General features: G+C 40.1%; 1 protein-coding gene across 3 annotated transcripts in view; it reads left to right on the top strand.

Moving 5' to 3' along the window:
* cntn3a.1 (contactin 3a, tandem duplicate 1) overlaps positions 1-13,253 on the top strand; it is a 138,704-nt gene that overhangs the window by 107,494 nt on the left and 17,957 nt on the right. For all 3 annotated transcript variants that reach the window (XM_028582439.1, XM_028582440.1, XM_028582437.1), the window contains 3 exons: positions 1,878-2,017; positions 6,720-6,852; positions 8,260-8,410. In XM_028582439.1, coding sequence (XP_028438240.1) covers positions 1,878-2,017; positions 6,720-6,852; positions 8,260-8,410 — 424 coding nt within the window. The remainder of the gene's footprint in view (positions 1-1,877; positions 2,018-6,719; positions 6,853-8,259; positions 8,411-13,253) is intronic.

Here is a 13,253-nt window from a genome sequence, read left to right on the forward strand (position 1 = left end):
AGGATCACATTAAGGTAATTTTGTAAACAAGGTCATACGTTTTGAACACAACCTGTGGCTATCACTGTCTTGGTACTATGTTGCATGGGCTCTATACATTTTCTTTGTAGTTGTGTGGAAGTAATGTTTCTCTTTGTAAGATTTAAGTCCTGTCTCATCTCAAAGCCTCGCAGACTGGCCGGCCGCCAGGTGATAAAAATCTGTAATCTCATTTTAAACTCCCATAGCAGGAGCTTGTGGGACATCCATCAACTCTATAGACGAATAGAAGAATCAATATGGGGATGTGGTGTTTGCGACACCCAACCAATGCAGGCAGAGGAACAATAAGGGGTGGCCTCTCTTTCGATTTCCCACTTAATTGTCCTTCTGTAGTTCCAGGGGATTTATGAAATTAGATCATGGTTTAGCAGATGACTGCATTTGAATGGGCTGAGACATGATCAGATTGACTTTGCATAGAAGCTGTTGCATCATGTCTTCCGTTCCATTATGTTATCTCTGACGGTCTCATTTGTAATATTGTTAACCGGGTGTCATGTAGTATTTGTTTCTGCATAGTGATGTATTATCAATTCAGTACTGCTTGCTCGTTTCTGCAATTTCATTTCATAAAGGAACATGAAGAGAGCTTGTTTTTGTGATAACAAAAGAATATCTCGCTTTTCATATGGGGCTGCCAAACACTTCTTCTCTGTTGGCTTTTTAAATATTACTTTAATGAGTTGGAATTAGTTCTTAGCAAGTAAAATGCATGCATCACTGTTACCGAAGATATGTAGGAAATACAAAAAGAAATAATCAGCAAGAAACACCTTCATTCGTTTGGAAACACACTGTTTCCAGACATTTCTTCTGTCATCTAATGGTTTTATGATTTTGCCTTTTAAGTTGACTTCTAAACACCAAGTGTTCTAGACAGGATACAGCAGTCAACGGCCCCTCATAACAAAACGTTGATCCCCTTCTGGGCTCCACAGAGCACATCATGAGGGATTTAAACAGATTCACACATTACACGCAAAGCCAAATTATGACCTAGTGATAGGAGGGACCATATATTGTCGCTTTGTGTGGATGAGCATTTGCCGTGCTAAAAAGTCCTTGACACTGTACTGTGAATACTGTTCCAGCTGTAACTGTACTCTCATATCCCTGGAGAGAGATAAGATGAAAGGCTATTTCAAACAAGAAGAATTAATTGCATTTTTATTATTATTTCATTATCAAAGTAACACTGCAAGGCAAGCAGACAGACAGAATGACTAAACTACCTTGTTCCCCTTGACCCTGGCAGGGTGTCCTGCATTTATGTGGGTGATTCACAAGGGCCATAAATCTTCGTTGTTAGAGATAAGGTGCTAGTCATTTATGTGACACCAGGACCACCATCATAAATATAAAGGCATTTTCTCTATGGATTTCTGGTTTTTCAAAAGACAAAAAGGGAATATAACCTGTGTTATTAACTGCATTGCTAAAAATGAATGACAACCCCTCCATTTAACTGAAAGCATCGCAATACAAATAATACAGTAAGCAAAACAGATTCTTGTAAAATATCTGCATCAGTGTAACTAATTCATGTTGGTTGTAGTAAATCCAATAGATTATTTTTTTAACCTTACAGTGAAGGGTGTCAACCAATCTATTAATTCTTACACATGTTAAGTTAAAAAATATTTTCAAGTAGAGGTGAGCTTTGGGGTAATTGGAAGTGGATTTAGGATTTGTGCCCTTGGATGCCTCTTTAATGAACTCATTGCCCACTTGGTTGGTTCATTGATTTATTCTAAAACGGCTGCCTACTGGAAATGCTCAAGCATTTTTGTGGTGTTAAAGTGTTAATTTACAGTATGTGGAATGTGACCTCACAGCTGCACCTCACTTGACTGAGAAGCCTCAAGATGTTCAGATGACCATTGATGATACTCTGGTGTGGGAGTGCAAAGCCAGCGCCAAGCCCAAACCTTCATACCTCTGGCTGAAGAACGGAGAGCCTCTGGACCCCATGGAGGTGAGGGCTTTTCTTAATCTGTTTTTTTTAAATTGCTTTTAATGATAAAATATGAACATGAATGTCAGAAATCAGATAATCAGTCTAGAGCGTCCACCATCCTTTCATATTATAGTGTCAAATAAAGAAGAATATCCAATAATCAAATTTTAACAGTATTTCCAAACCAGATAACTACTTCAAATTATGGCATACATTTACTATATTGTACATTTGGGTCCATGAGACCTGTGCATGGTATAAAACAATAGATTAAAACATTATTAGACTTTAATCAACACCCAATCTTTTGTAGGTGTGTAACATTCTATTGACAACACACACTTTAAAACTGTTGAAAGCGTCACCGCTCAGTCTGGCAGGCTTGTATTTAAATGGTATTGTTATTGTTAACAAAGTGTCAGTATATGTTTTCCATTACAACAGCCCCTGGGCAGTTGAGTGGATGGAGATAAACATCATTTAAAGTGTAAGATGAAAGATGATAAGATTACAGTAGATTTAGCAGAATCTTGCATTAAAGGATGCACTGTGTGTTACCACACTGTTTGCTGGATTCATTTTGCACATAATGGGTTCAAACTCATAGGCTTGTACTTGGCAAGAACATATCACTTTGAAATGGCTGTATTTGCTTGGGACTAAATTTGGCATTAAAAGTGTGTTTGTGTGTGTATATGTTGGGGGATGGTGTTTGTATGTTTTGCAATGAAGCCAAAGTGATACCATTTTCTGCCTGTCATCAAACAGGGACTTGACAGTTTAGTGCTCAATCCGTCCTATCTGCTTCTCTCGATTTTATAATTAAGTCTCTTCTCTCTGGGGAGGGTGAAAAATGCCTTTTCATCCAAAATACATTTCACATTTAGGCAATTTGCCTTGTTTTGTGTTATTGTGCTGGTGGAGTGTGCTTTCTGTCTGAAAAGAATGGCTCCTGTGAATCACAGTCACTGATAGTGTCAGTGTTTGGATTGGTTAATGAGCCCCAGACCAGCGCTGTTTTGTTGGACATGTCTTTAAAAGGGGGCAGGTGGGTTTAGTTTTCTGTACTGTAACTTGAATTGAGAGCTGAGATAATATTCAAAATCTGGGGCACTTTAATTAAAGAGCCGAATTACAATGCACATGCAAAAGAAGATTACAGAGTTTTGCACTCTAAATAGTTTGCCATTATGACCCAGACATAGTAATCTACAAAGCTTGTATGTGCAGCAAGTCATATTTTAATCCGTATAAATAGGCATCATTGTCATGAACATTTCCTCTCTCTGTCATCCGTGGCTGTTGGGTGACAAAGGTCACTCTCTGTATGCCACACATCCTTAACCACAGGAAACCCTTATCACTCCACCTGTGCATCTCCAGTATTGATTTGTACATAACATTGTAAAAATCTCTTTGGCGGTTGACCAAGGTAACATATTCTCTGTACATGTGGCTATATTAATGAGGTGGGGTGTTACCATTTTCAAAATGCCACCGTCAACAGTGGCAACAGTAAATCAATTTCCAAACCCAAAGGTCAGCGATGTAGAGAGAGAGGGAGGGAGAAGGAAAGGAAGGCCAAGGGGACCATTTGTTATTCCTCATTAGAATGGATCAGTCCTCTTCCTCCCCCCCCTTCTCTCTCTCTCTCTGTCTCTTTATCACAGCATCTCTGGCACTCTTTCTTTCTTTCTTTCTTTCTTTCTTTCTTTCTTTCTTTCTTTCTTTCTTTCCACTTCATTTTGGGCCCCCTCCAAGGGAATTAAATGGCGCAGAGGAGGGCTGTCACTTCGAAATGTCACCACAGTGAAACAAGGACCCACTCACGCTTGTATTTTGTTCACTCCACCACCAGCTCCCCTTTCAGTTAAATACATGAGCGTGTGTTTTTGAGATTTTTCTAACTTCGACCTCCAACGTAAGGGAGCTGCTTTCTGAGGAGTTACTGTTGTTGTTACACACATCCAGTGCACCTACTGCAATCAGGAATAGGATCATAACATCACCGGTATACAAAAAGGCACCCATGATCTGGTATCAGAGAAAAGTCAAGCATAATTAATGATAGCCATAAAGCAGACAAATGCCACCATTTGTCTCTAGTGATAAAGAGATAGTGATAGAGCCACCACTGAGTCTCTGAGGGTTATTTAACAGGGCACTGGGTACAGAATAGCGTAGTGTGCACTTACACAGATCTTTTTTTTTAATCTATTTGTCCCCCCTGGGCCCTTGCACTGTGTAACCTAAAAAAGGACCATCTATTCAAAGTCGCTATGGTTCTCTCTCTCTCTCTCTCTCTCTCTCTCTCTCTCTCTCTCTCTCTCTCTCTCTCTCTCTCTCTCTCGCTCTCGCTCTCCATCATCCCGATGAATACACATATCTCATCCAGCCCCGGCCAAAAAACAAAGGGACTTGTTGTGTTCCACTTGGAAACTGCTGCATCTATCCTCACCCAGGACCCCCTCTGGTGGTGGCTTTAGTGCCAGGTCAGCCCTGTGTCCATTGTGTGACTGGGCCTCAGTGAGAGCCCTATTTGAAGATCCTCAGCAGTGTCCCTGATTGATGTTAAGGGACAGTCCTTGTCTTTTCAAGTGGCAGTGCGGTAATGATTTCAGACGACAGACAGACTGGCGGCAGGGCCCTCTGGACTACTTTGTCAGTGACATTAAAAGGTCTGGCTACACTCAATGGGAAAGATCAAGGGCAAGAACAATGACTGCTGCCACACTTAAATTGACACAACTATAAAAAGGGAGCAGAAAGTAGTGCCAATCCTTGTAAAGGTCAAAAGGAGCAGTGGGAAGAAAATAACTTTTTTTTCGGGTGTTGTAATTACTATCTGCACTCTGTGTAGGCGTTCATAAAATTGCATTTATTTTTAAACCATCGGCATCACACGCCAAGTATTTTTTCACCTAACACTCTATGAGACTTGGTGGAGTATATAATAGCCTACTTGCTCTACCTTCTTTCTAAATAAGTCCTCCGAGGTTTGATTTCAACCACCGTTTGATGTCTAAGTGCTATGTTAAGCAGAGGGGGGTTACATCTAGTCACTGCAGGCCTATTAAGACCACAGAAAATTAGCAGAGTTTCAATTATCAACCCCCCCCCTCCCCACGGAGAGAAAAGTGTGGCTAAAGCTTGAATTAGAACAGGCCATCCATCAGAATGAAACCAGTTGGCATAGTGGTACTTTAAATGTCCATATATAGCCCTAATTACCCATCTAAAAGTGGTTTTGGTCCAGCATTTTCATATTAACACTTGGTATGCGATACTATAATGGCACTAATTGGAGTGTTTTTAAGCTTTCCTTAAAAAAAGATCCTACACATTTCTTATATAAAGTGAAAGGTCATAGTCAGTAATATAATTCACGTTCACTTTTTATTATGTTATCTGACCCATTTTGTTGACCCCAAAAAAACAACACGACAATAATATGCTATTAAAAATATAGTAAACCACACACAGTCTAAGGACGTTATACTGTGCCAAGTAAAGAAACCTTAAATAAAAAATGTAATGGCAGTAATATTGTACTTTTCTTTTTTTCTTCTTTTACAAATAGCCACCATAAAACAAGTAAACCTGTGCGAGTCACCACTGTAATTGCTACGTAATTCCTCGTGACTATCACCATCCTGAAAGTGTAAAAATGAGCACTTATAACGACTGGATGGTTAGTTAATTATATTTACATAAGTGTAAAATTGCCAGGCTTTAGATAGACATATAATTATACAGATTACTGTGTTGTGGAATTGAAATGCTCTTGTATATCAGAAAACATTGAATCTAGTATGCTTGTACTTAGTGTTCTTTTTATATAATGGTATTGTTATATAAACAGGTGTCAGTCCTTTTAGAGATTAATGTCAGATTTGTTAAAGGATCATCCACTGAGGTCTCTCAGACAGCATTTTAAGGGCCAGAATGGCTCTGAGACCAGTTACTGTAACCTGTTAGCATGCTGTTTGTTCAGAAGCTCTGAGGATTTTATCTTCCTTTGTCAACAGCGGCTGATTAAACTCTGTCTTAGCGCCACACATCCATATTTTTATATTAACAATGGATCCAACGACTGCATGTAATGTAAAAAGGGGGGTACTATAGTGACAAAACCTCAGAGAATTACCATCCACTGTACACTACCGCAGCAGCAACAGAAGACAGACACAGTTCGTGACTAGCTGGAAAACCAGATATCTTTCTTAGGAGTGTAGACGAAATAGATAAAAAAGATGGTGAAATTTCTTTTTTTCTTCCTCTTTCTCCAAGTGTCTAAAAAAAAAATCTATCAAGCCAGGTCCTGATTAGATGTAAAACTTGGGCTGCACTGGGGCACATTTTTGCACCGGAGGAAACCACTCAAGCCTCCTGCTGACGGTTCCCCTTGTCTAAACATGTTAAGTTTTTGTTGTCAAGTTAGCACAGCGTATTCCATTTTGAATCATGTAGTGCTAAAAGTGTGTGTGTGTCTCTCTCTATGTGTGTGTGTGTGTGTCTCTGTGTGTGTGTGTGTGTGTGTGTGTGTGTGTGTGTGTGTGTGTGTGTGTGTGTGTGTGTGTGTGTGTGTGTGTGTGTGTGTGTGTGTGTGTGTGTGTGTGTGTGTGTGTGTGTGTGTGTGTGTGTGTGTGTGTGTGTGTGTGTGTGTGTGTGTGTGTGTGTGTGTGTGTGTGTGTGTGTGTGTGTGCCCCCATGTTTTTAGCATGATAGGGTTCAGGTGAATAATGGAGTGCTGACGATCAGTAGCTTAAATCTGGCGGACATCGGCATGTACCAGTGCGTGGCAGAGAACAAGCATGGCCGAATCTTCGCCAACGCCGAGCTCCGAGTCATAGGTAAGCCCAAGCACACAAGACTTTGTTTATTTTCTAAATACATTCAGTTAAGTTGTCCTTATGCTATCTCTTAAATTTGGCAAGATGAATATTGTCTAAAAATGTCAGAGAAAAATGCCGTTATGATTTCTCAGAGCCCAAGGTGACATCTTTAGCAGAAATTCTAAATCCAAACATATGACATTTTCAAAACAAAGAAAAGCAGCAATTCCTGTTATTTCAGAGGCATCAACCAGTCAATGTTTGGCCTTTTATGATTGTTTGAACCTTATGATTATGAATATAAAATATAGATTATGAAAATTGTCGTTGATAATCTTTTTGTCGATCAACTAGTAAAATAATTGATAAGTCCCTGATTTGTCAGTCATGAAATAAAATGCCGAATTTCAACTTTGATATATAGCCTTAGTGTTACTATTATTGACAGTGTTAAGGCTAAACTATTCAAATTTTCATCCTTTTGTATGCCACCATCATGATATTTGGGTGTTATCCTCATCATTAAAACATAACTCAAAAACAATACATGGCAGAATGTCTAACTTTGGTTACATGGTCCACCCTACAGACAAGAGGATCTAAATTGTGCAGTACCTTGGTACATTAATTTAACCGACATGAGGATAAACAGATATTATTGAAACTATAACTCTTCCAACTCTGGCTTTAAGATTTGAGTTCATATAAATTCCACCCATGTGTTATTAGAAGACAAGTATAACAAATGTCTGTTGTGTTGTTAGAGGAAACACTGGCATTTCACACTTAGTGTCAAGAAATAATTGTGAGATGCAGCATGTGTATAAATACATGTGAATCCTGTGTATTGCTGTGTATACCCATGCACCCGCATGCATTGGCAGGTGCTCAGCCATGTCACTGGCACCAGGCTGTGTGATCACTTTAAAGAGCTTTCTGCTGAGTCGGTGCGCATACAAAACAGCTCCAGACGACGGTGCCTTAGTAATTAAGGCCTAAAGGAGTAGCAACAAAGCCTCCCTATCGTTTTACATTCTCGCATTTTTGCTTCAGAGCCCCGCAGCTTAATTCTTAATGCATAATGTCCTTAGGAAAATTCATGGAAGTAAAAAAAAAAAACACCTTTCACATAAAAGGTCTTCTTAAAAATGATGTACCGTGCCTGTTCTCCTGCAGGTATGTGTGCATGTCTGAGTGTGTGCAAGCGAAGTGTATATGTGTGTAGAAAGAGAAGGATAAGTTGACCTACCTAGTGGAAGGAGTGACCTGCATGTTTTTAGGATACTCCTCCACTCTCATTTCCTCAATAGCTCTACCCCCATTTGCTCCTCTGTCTCTTCTGACAGTAAATTGTACCCCAGCTCTGTTTTTTCCCCTGTCTCCCTCACAATACTTACATTCCTTTCTTTCTACTCTTCCTATCAGCCATCGCTCCAGACTTCTCCCAGAACTTGTTGAAGGCCCAAACTCTGGCCCGACAGGGTGGCGACGTTCTGATCGAATGCAAGCCCAAGATGTCTCCCCGGGGTGTGATTTCTTGGAGGAAGGGGAAGGAAGCCCTAAGAGAGAACTACAGGTACCAGGTTTCTTTGTGTAGAGCAGTAAGTGCATTGTTTGTGGGATCCCAATTGTTTAGTTTGTCTGCTTTACTTGCAGAATCGTATTTCATTGACTTGTTATTTTATTTCCCCTACTTTATATTCATGGTGACAAACTGCAAAGAACAGAACCACAGTGTGACACAATACAATTTGAATTGCATAACACGTTCTGCACTCCACCACTTTCCACCTGCTATCTACATTTCTTCCCTCAACTCCGTTGTACTTTTCTCTCCTGGCTGTACTCAGAGCTGGTTTCTGCACTGTTTACTTGAGGTAATTGGCCGTTCCTAGACTGCGGCACTTGGATCGATGCACTGATCCATCAGCTCATTAGCAGCATGTAAGACCTGGAGGGCCATTAGAGCACAAGGCAGACGATGATCCAGGCTACCATCGAGACAAGCAAGAAGCGGGTGAAATCCCCAAAAGGACTGATCAATGGCTAGCCGCTGAACAACATACATTCTTGTGTGATAGTGGTGGTGACACCAGGGCAACTAGCTGGACACCTTGTTTTATTAGAAATCAGGTTAAGTGCAGATCAATGCAATACTGCTGTGTGCTGAAGAGGAGAAGAAAAAGGAAAAACAAATGTTAATCAGACAAGAAAAACCAATTCTCCCCCTGAAGATACAATGCTGGTCATGCAGCAGGAGGATGTAAAATCAGTGATTGATCAGGCTTCATACTGTTTCTTCTCACATGGCAGCACAAGGGAGATTTGCAGTTATGGTAGAATGCAGCTTCAAACAACATGGCCTTCATATCATTGTCCATTGTTACTGTAGAAGTGAATTTGACATGTTTTCTCTGTTTCAAATGCAGTCACCTGCACAAACAGCCAATTACAGGTATAAACTGTCTACTAGTATGTCCCCATTTTCTAAAAAGGTGCTTTGATATCATTTGATGATATTTGCACTGTTGCAGTTCTCACAAGCTCGAAACAGTCAATATGATTAAATTGGAAGGAGCCAAAACTTCTTTTAGTTGTTACTTTGTCAGGAAAAGTACTAAACGTTTTTTGGAAAGCATTAACTTTCAGCTTTCATAATCTCTTACTGTATAAAACACAGTGTGGTTTACACAAATAATGCATTTATGCCTTTCTATCTTCAGTTTGATAACATCTTTATTTTGTACAAGAATGTACCAGCAGGAGGCAAAGCACACCTGCCGACACATGTGATGACGTAGTGGGTGTCCAGATTTCTCATTTGGTATGGGATTAATTGTTTAACTAGCTCAGCAGCTTTTCCACACCCAACCTCTGGAATATCCATCCCCAACACAGTTGGAGTGCAGCAGGTTTAATCATGTCTCACCTCCCTCTGTCAGACAGTATGTTAAGGAAACTACTGTAAGGGTGCGACCCAGTTGTTAAAGGGGAATTTGGGTATTTTTAAACCTGGACCCTCTTTTCCCATGCATTTGTGTGTCGCACATGACTAGTATTATCGGAAATCTTTTTGATAACACAAAGCTACGCTGTCTGTACTCACCGAACTCCTCTCTCTCCACCTGCGTTCCACACAATAAACATCCATGGATCCACACCGCTGTCTTCCTACAAGTCACTTTGAGAGATTTCAGAACGAGACTTCGCCATCTTCCCCTAATGTAGTCAGACACTTATAATAACAATCTGTGCCTGTCAGTGACAAAAACAGCACTTTCAGTGGACGGAAACTGACGGTGGGGTCACATTGCAGCCGATTCACAGCTGCCGGTTCACAGCTGCCGGTTACAGCGTTCTAGCTCAATACTGGACCAATTTAAACGATTTTTGTTCACATTAGTCACTTAGACTCCAGTTAGAAAAAATACCAAAATTCCCCTTTAATACAGAGGCCAGGCCGAGACATTTCGGTAACAGGAGAGAGATGTTTTATTTGAGGGGGAGTAGCGGAATCAGCATCAAGATTATGTGTTGCAAAGGCCTGCTAAATATTGGACCCAGCTTGCAGATTTATCATCCTCTTAAGTATTGAAAGGAAAATGCATCCATACCGCAATATAAATCTGGCCCATTATGGCGAGATTTCCCATTTGAGATTTAGAGTTACAGCCGTGGCCTGAAGTGAGTGAGCTGCATACAACATGCTTTGACAATATAGTAGGAACTCTCACAAACCTGTTCCCCTGTCCCTGGCTCGTTAACATTTACTTTCCTTCACATCGAAATGGGGCTGCTACCAATGCTATTACAGTGGTGGCACAACACTAATCCATCCCACTGGCTCAACTAAAATACCCATAATTCCTTCTAATCTTCTAGGGATAATGTTTTCAAGGATCTGGAGCAGGGGAGAACAGATCAACTAAGAACAAGGCAGGATCTGATTAGTTAATGAAATCACATTGCGTTCATACCTATATCAGCTCATATCCCAGGCATGAATAACAAGATAGCCTCATAACAGGGTTGCTGTGCACTTACGCAGGGAGCTACGAGGTTAACGATAAAGTGCTTACCCTAATTTAATTTCACTGCTGACCACTGCCAGCTATTGTAAAACGGATATAGGAAATAGCTCTCAAGAATATTACCTTTAGATTGAACCACTGTAAGATTGTTATGCTAAATGATATGCATTGCTTCATCATGTAATGTGAATCAATTTATAATCCTGCTACTAAAACCGCAAGAGCTTTCTGGATGTATTGCCAATACAGAATGTGCATTGCAGGTGAATGAAATAAGCAGTACTTGTAGAATACCACTAGTTCCTAGTAATAAACTGAGTTAATTATGCAATCCTTTTTAAGTGGTTAAAATAATGTTTTTCATTTACGGCCTCTTAGTTTTTTGTTACACCATGGAGAGCCAGAGCAGGCTTTTAGATTACAACCAGTACTCTCTTTAACACCAGCCAATGAGGTTGAGGTAAAGTGCCTGTTTACTATATCACACTGCTCAAGTTTTATGTAGCCCACAAATTCCCCCAATACCTTAATTGCTCCAGGGCAACGTTTGAGAGAGAAGGGAGCAATGTGAAAACATTTCAGACGGATAATGCTCCTTACATCTTTATCTTGCACTGTCCCTTTGTAGCTTTGCTGAGAAGGAAGTCTGACATAGGCTGCTGCACAGTTTAATGGCAAGTCTTATCCCTGTGACATCTCATATCCATAACTCTTTGTTATAGTCCATTACAAAGGAAGGCCTTCAGTTCACTTAGGAGAATATACCCCCGGCTCCACAGGGAATGGGCTCTGTAGAAGAGACTGATGTAGTTTAATTCTTACAGCCTATAAGGTGATGCAGGTCATTTTTGATCATTTTGGGAGGTCCAGGCTGCCTTCAAGGGATCTTTTAGAAAGGAGCGTTCAAGTTCCTTTCAAGTTCTACTTTCAAACCAGTTAGGTTTGAAACACCAGCTCAACCCCATTGCACTGTGCAGTTTAGAAGATAGGATGGGAGTTTTGCAGGGCAAGGCATTTATCAAGTAGGTAATTCATTTCTAAGGAGTCCACTGTGGTCCAGAAATTGTTCTACAACCACGATTAAAATGCAGTATAAAAAAATGGATAGAATACAATCAGACCAAATTGGCATGACTTTTCTGACTGACGAAATGAACTGTAGCTCGACTTTGTAAAAGAGGTGAAGCTCTTTGTGCTCTGTCAATAACACATTTCTCCCATAAGCATGGGATGTTTACCCAGTGTAGGCACTTTATTTAACAAATTACTCTTCCAGACAGAAATCCCAACACATGGCAATGACATACCCCTTGTCTTTTAAACTGTGGCATCAGAAAGTCTAACAACTCCTTCACATCATGACATATTATTCTGTGTACATGAGGCGTAATGGTTATTGTTTGTTTATAATAACTTTAATAACACCAGGTCAAATTAATTGCTAGCTCCACAAGTAATGGCTGTCTTGTTAGCTCAAGGGGATTCATTTTTTACAGAGTGATATTTTATTGATCGCTGTAGGGAATTTTTCATCATCCCTGCCCCCTCTGGGGAGATGGGAGCTGGTAGAGGCTAAGCGTTGCTTTAGGACATCTCGGCAAGGCAGATTCTTGACTTCAGTGTGACAACTGAAGGATGGGCTTTGCAACAGCTAGCCTGTCCTGCCTCTATTATTATTGTTTTTTTCCCCCATACAACATATATTAAGTGATGATCCGTGAGGGGGATTGACTCTTTATTTGACTTTGTTGTTTTCTCCAATGTGTTGTCAGGGCACTGCTCCAAGTACATAATGTACAGGTCTTGAGATGTTAAACCTCAACTAAAACATATTTAGAAGATTTGCGTAATTTCATTGCCTTATCTGATGCTCCTAGTTTTGAGCACGTTTTGCACATTTGTATCATCACAGAACGATTTCAATTTATTAAATGATGACACTTTGCAAGAGGTTCAATCGACACCACAAGAAGTCACACGAGATGGGAGGGGGTGTCTAATTCGTGCTTGTCTGATACCTCCATTGTTCTCCCCAAAGTAAGAGTTTTTAACAGATAACAGGACAACATTGTCTTTGATTCCATTAGGACCCCTCTTCTGTATATGATAACCCATTCACGTTGACAGACAAGCCACAGTTAGACACCTACCTCAGCTTTAAATAGTAAAATTAACAGATAAAATACAGCTAGATTATGCACTATTACATCTTTCTGCTGACACTTCTTTACAAGAACAAAGATATTTAATCAGTTTTTATTTCACACTGTTTACTTCGGACAAACAAGATAATGGAAAAACAGCGATTACTACACAAAGCATTCCAAGTAAGGAAGTAAGCAAAAACTCGGAAAGGAAAATGTGTTTTCTAAACCAGTGGTTCCCAAC

Source organism: Perca flavescens, chromosome 7, assembly GCF_004354835.1.
Source record: "Perca flavescens isolate YP-PL-M2 chromosome 7, PFLA_1.0, whole genome shotgun sequence".
NCBI classification, from domain to species: domain Eukaryota; kingdom Metazoa; phylum Chordata; class Actinopteri; order Perciformes; family Percidae; genus Perca; species Perca flavescens.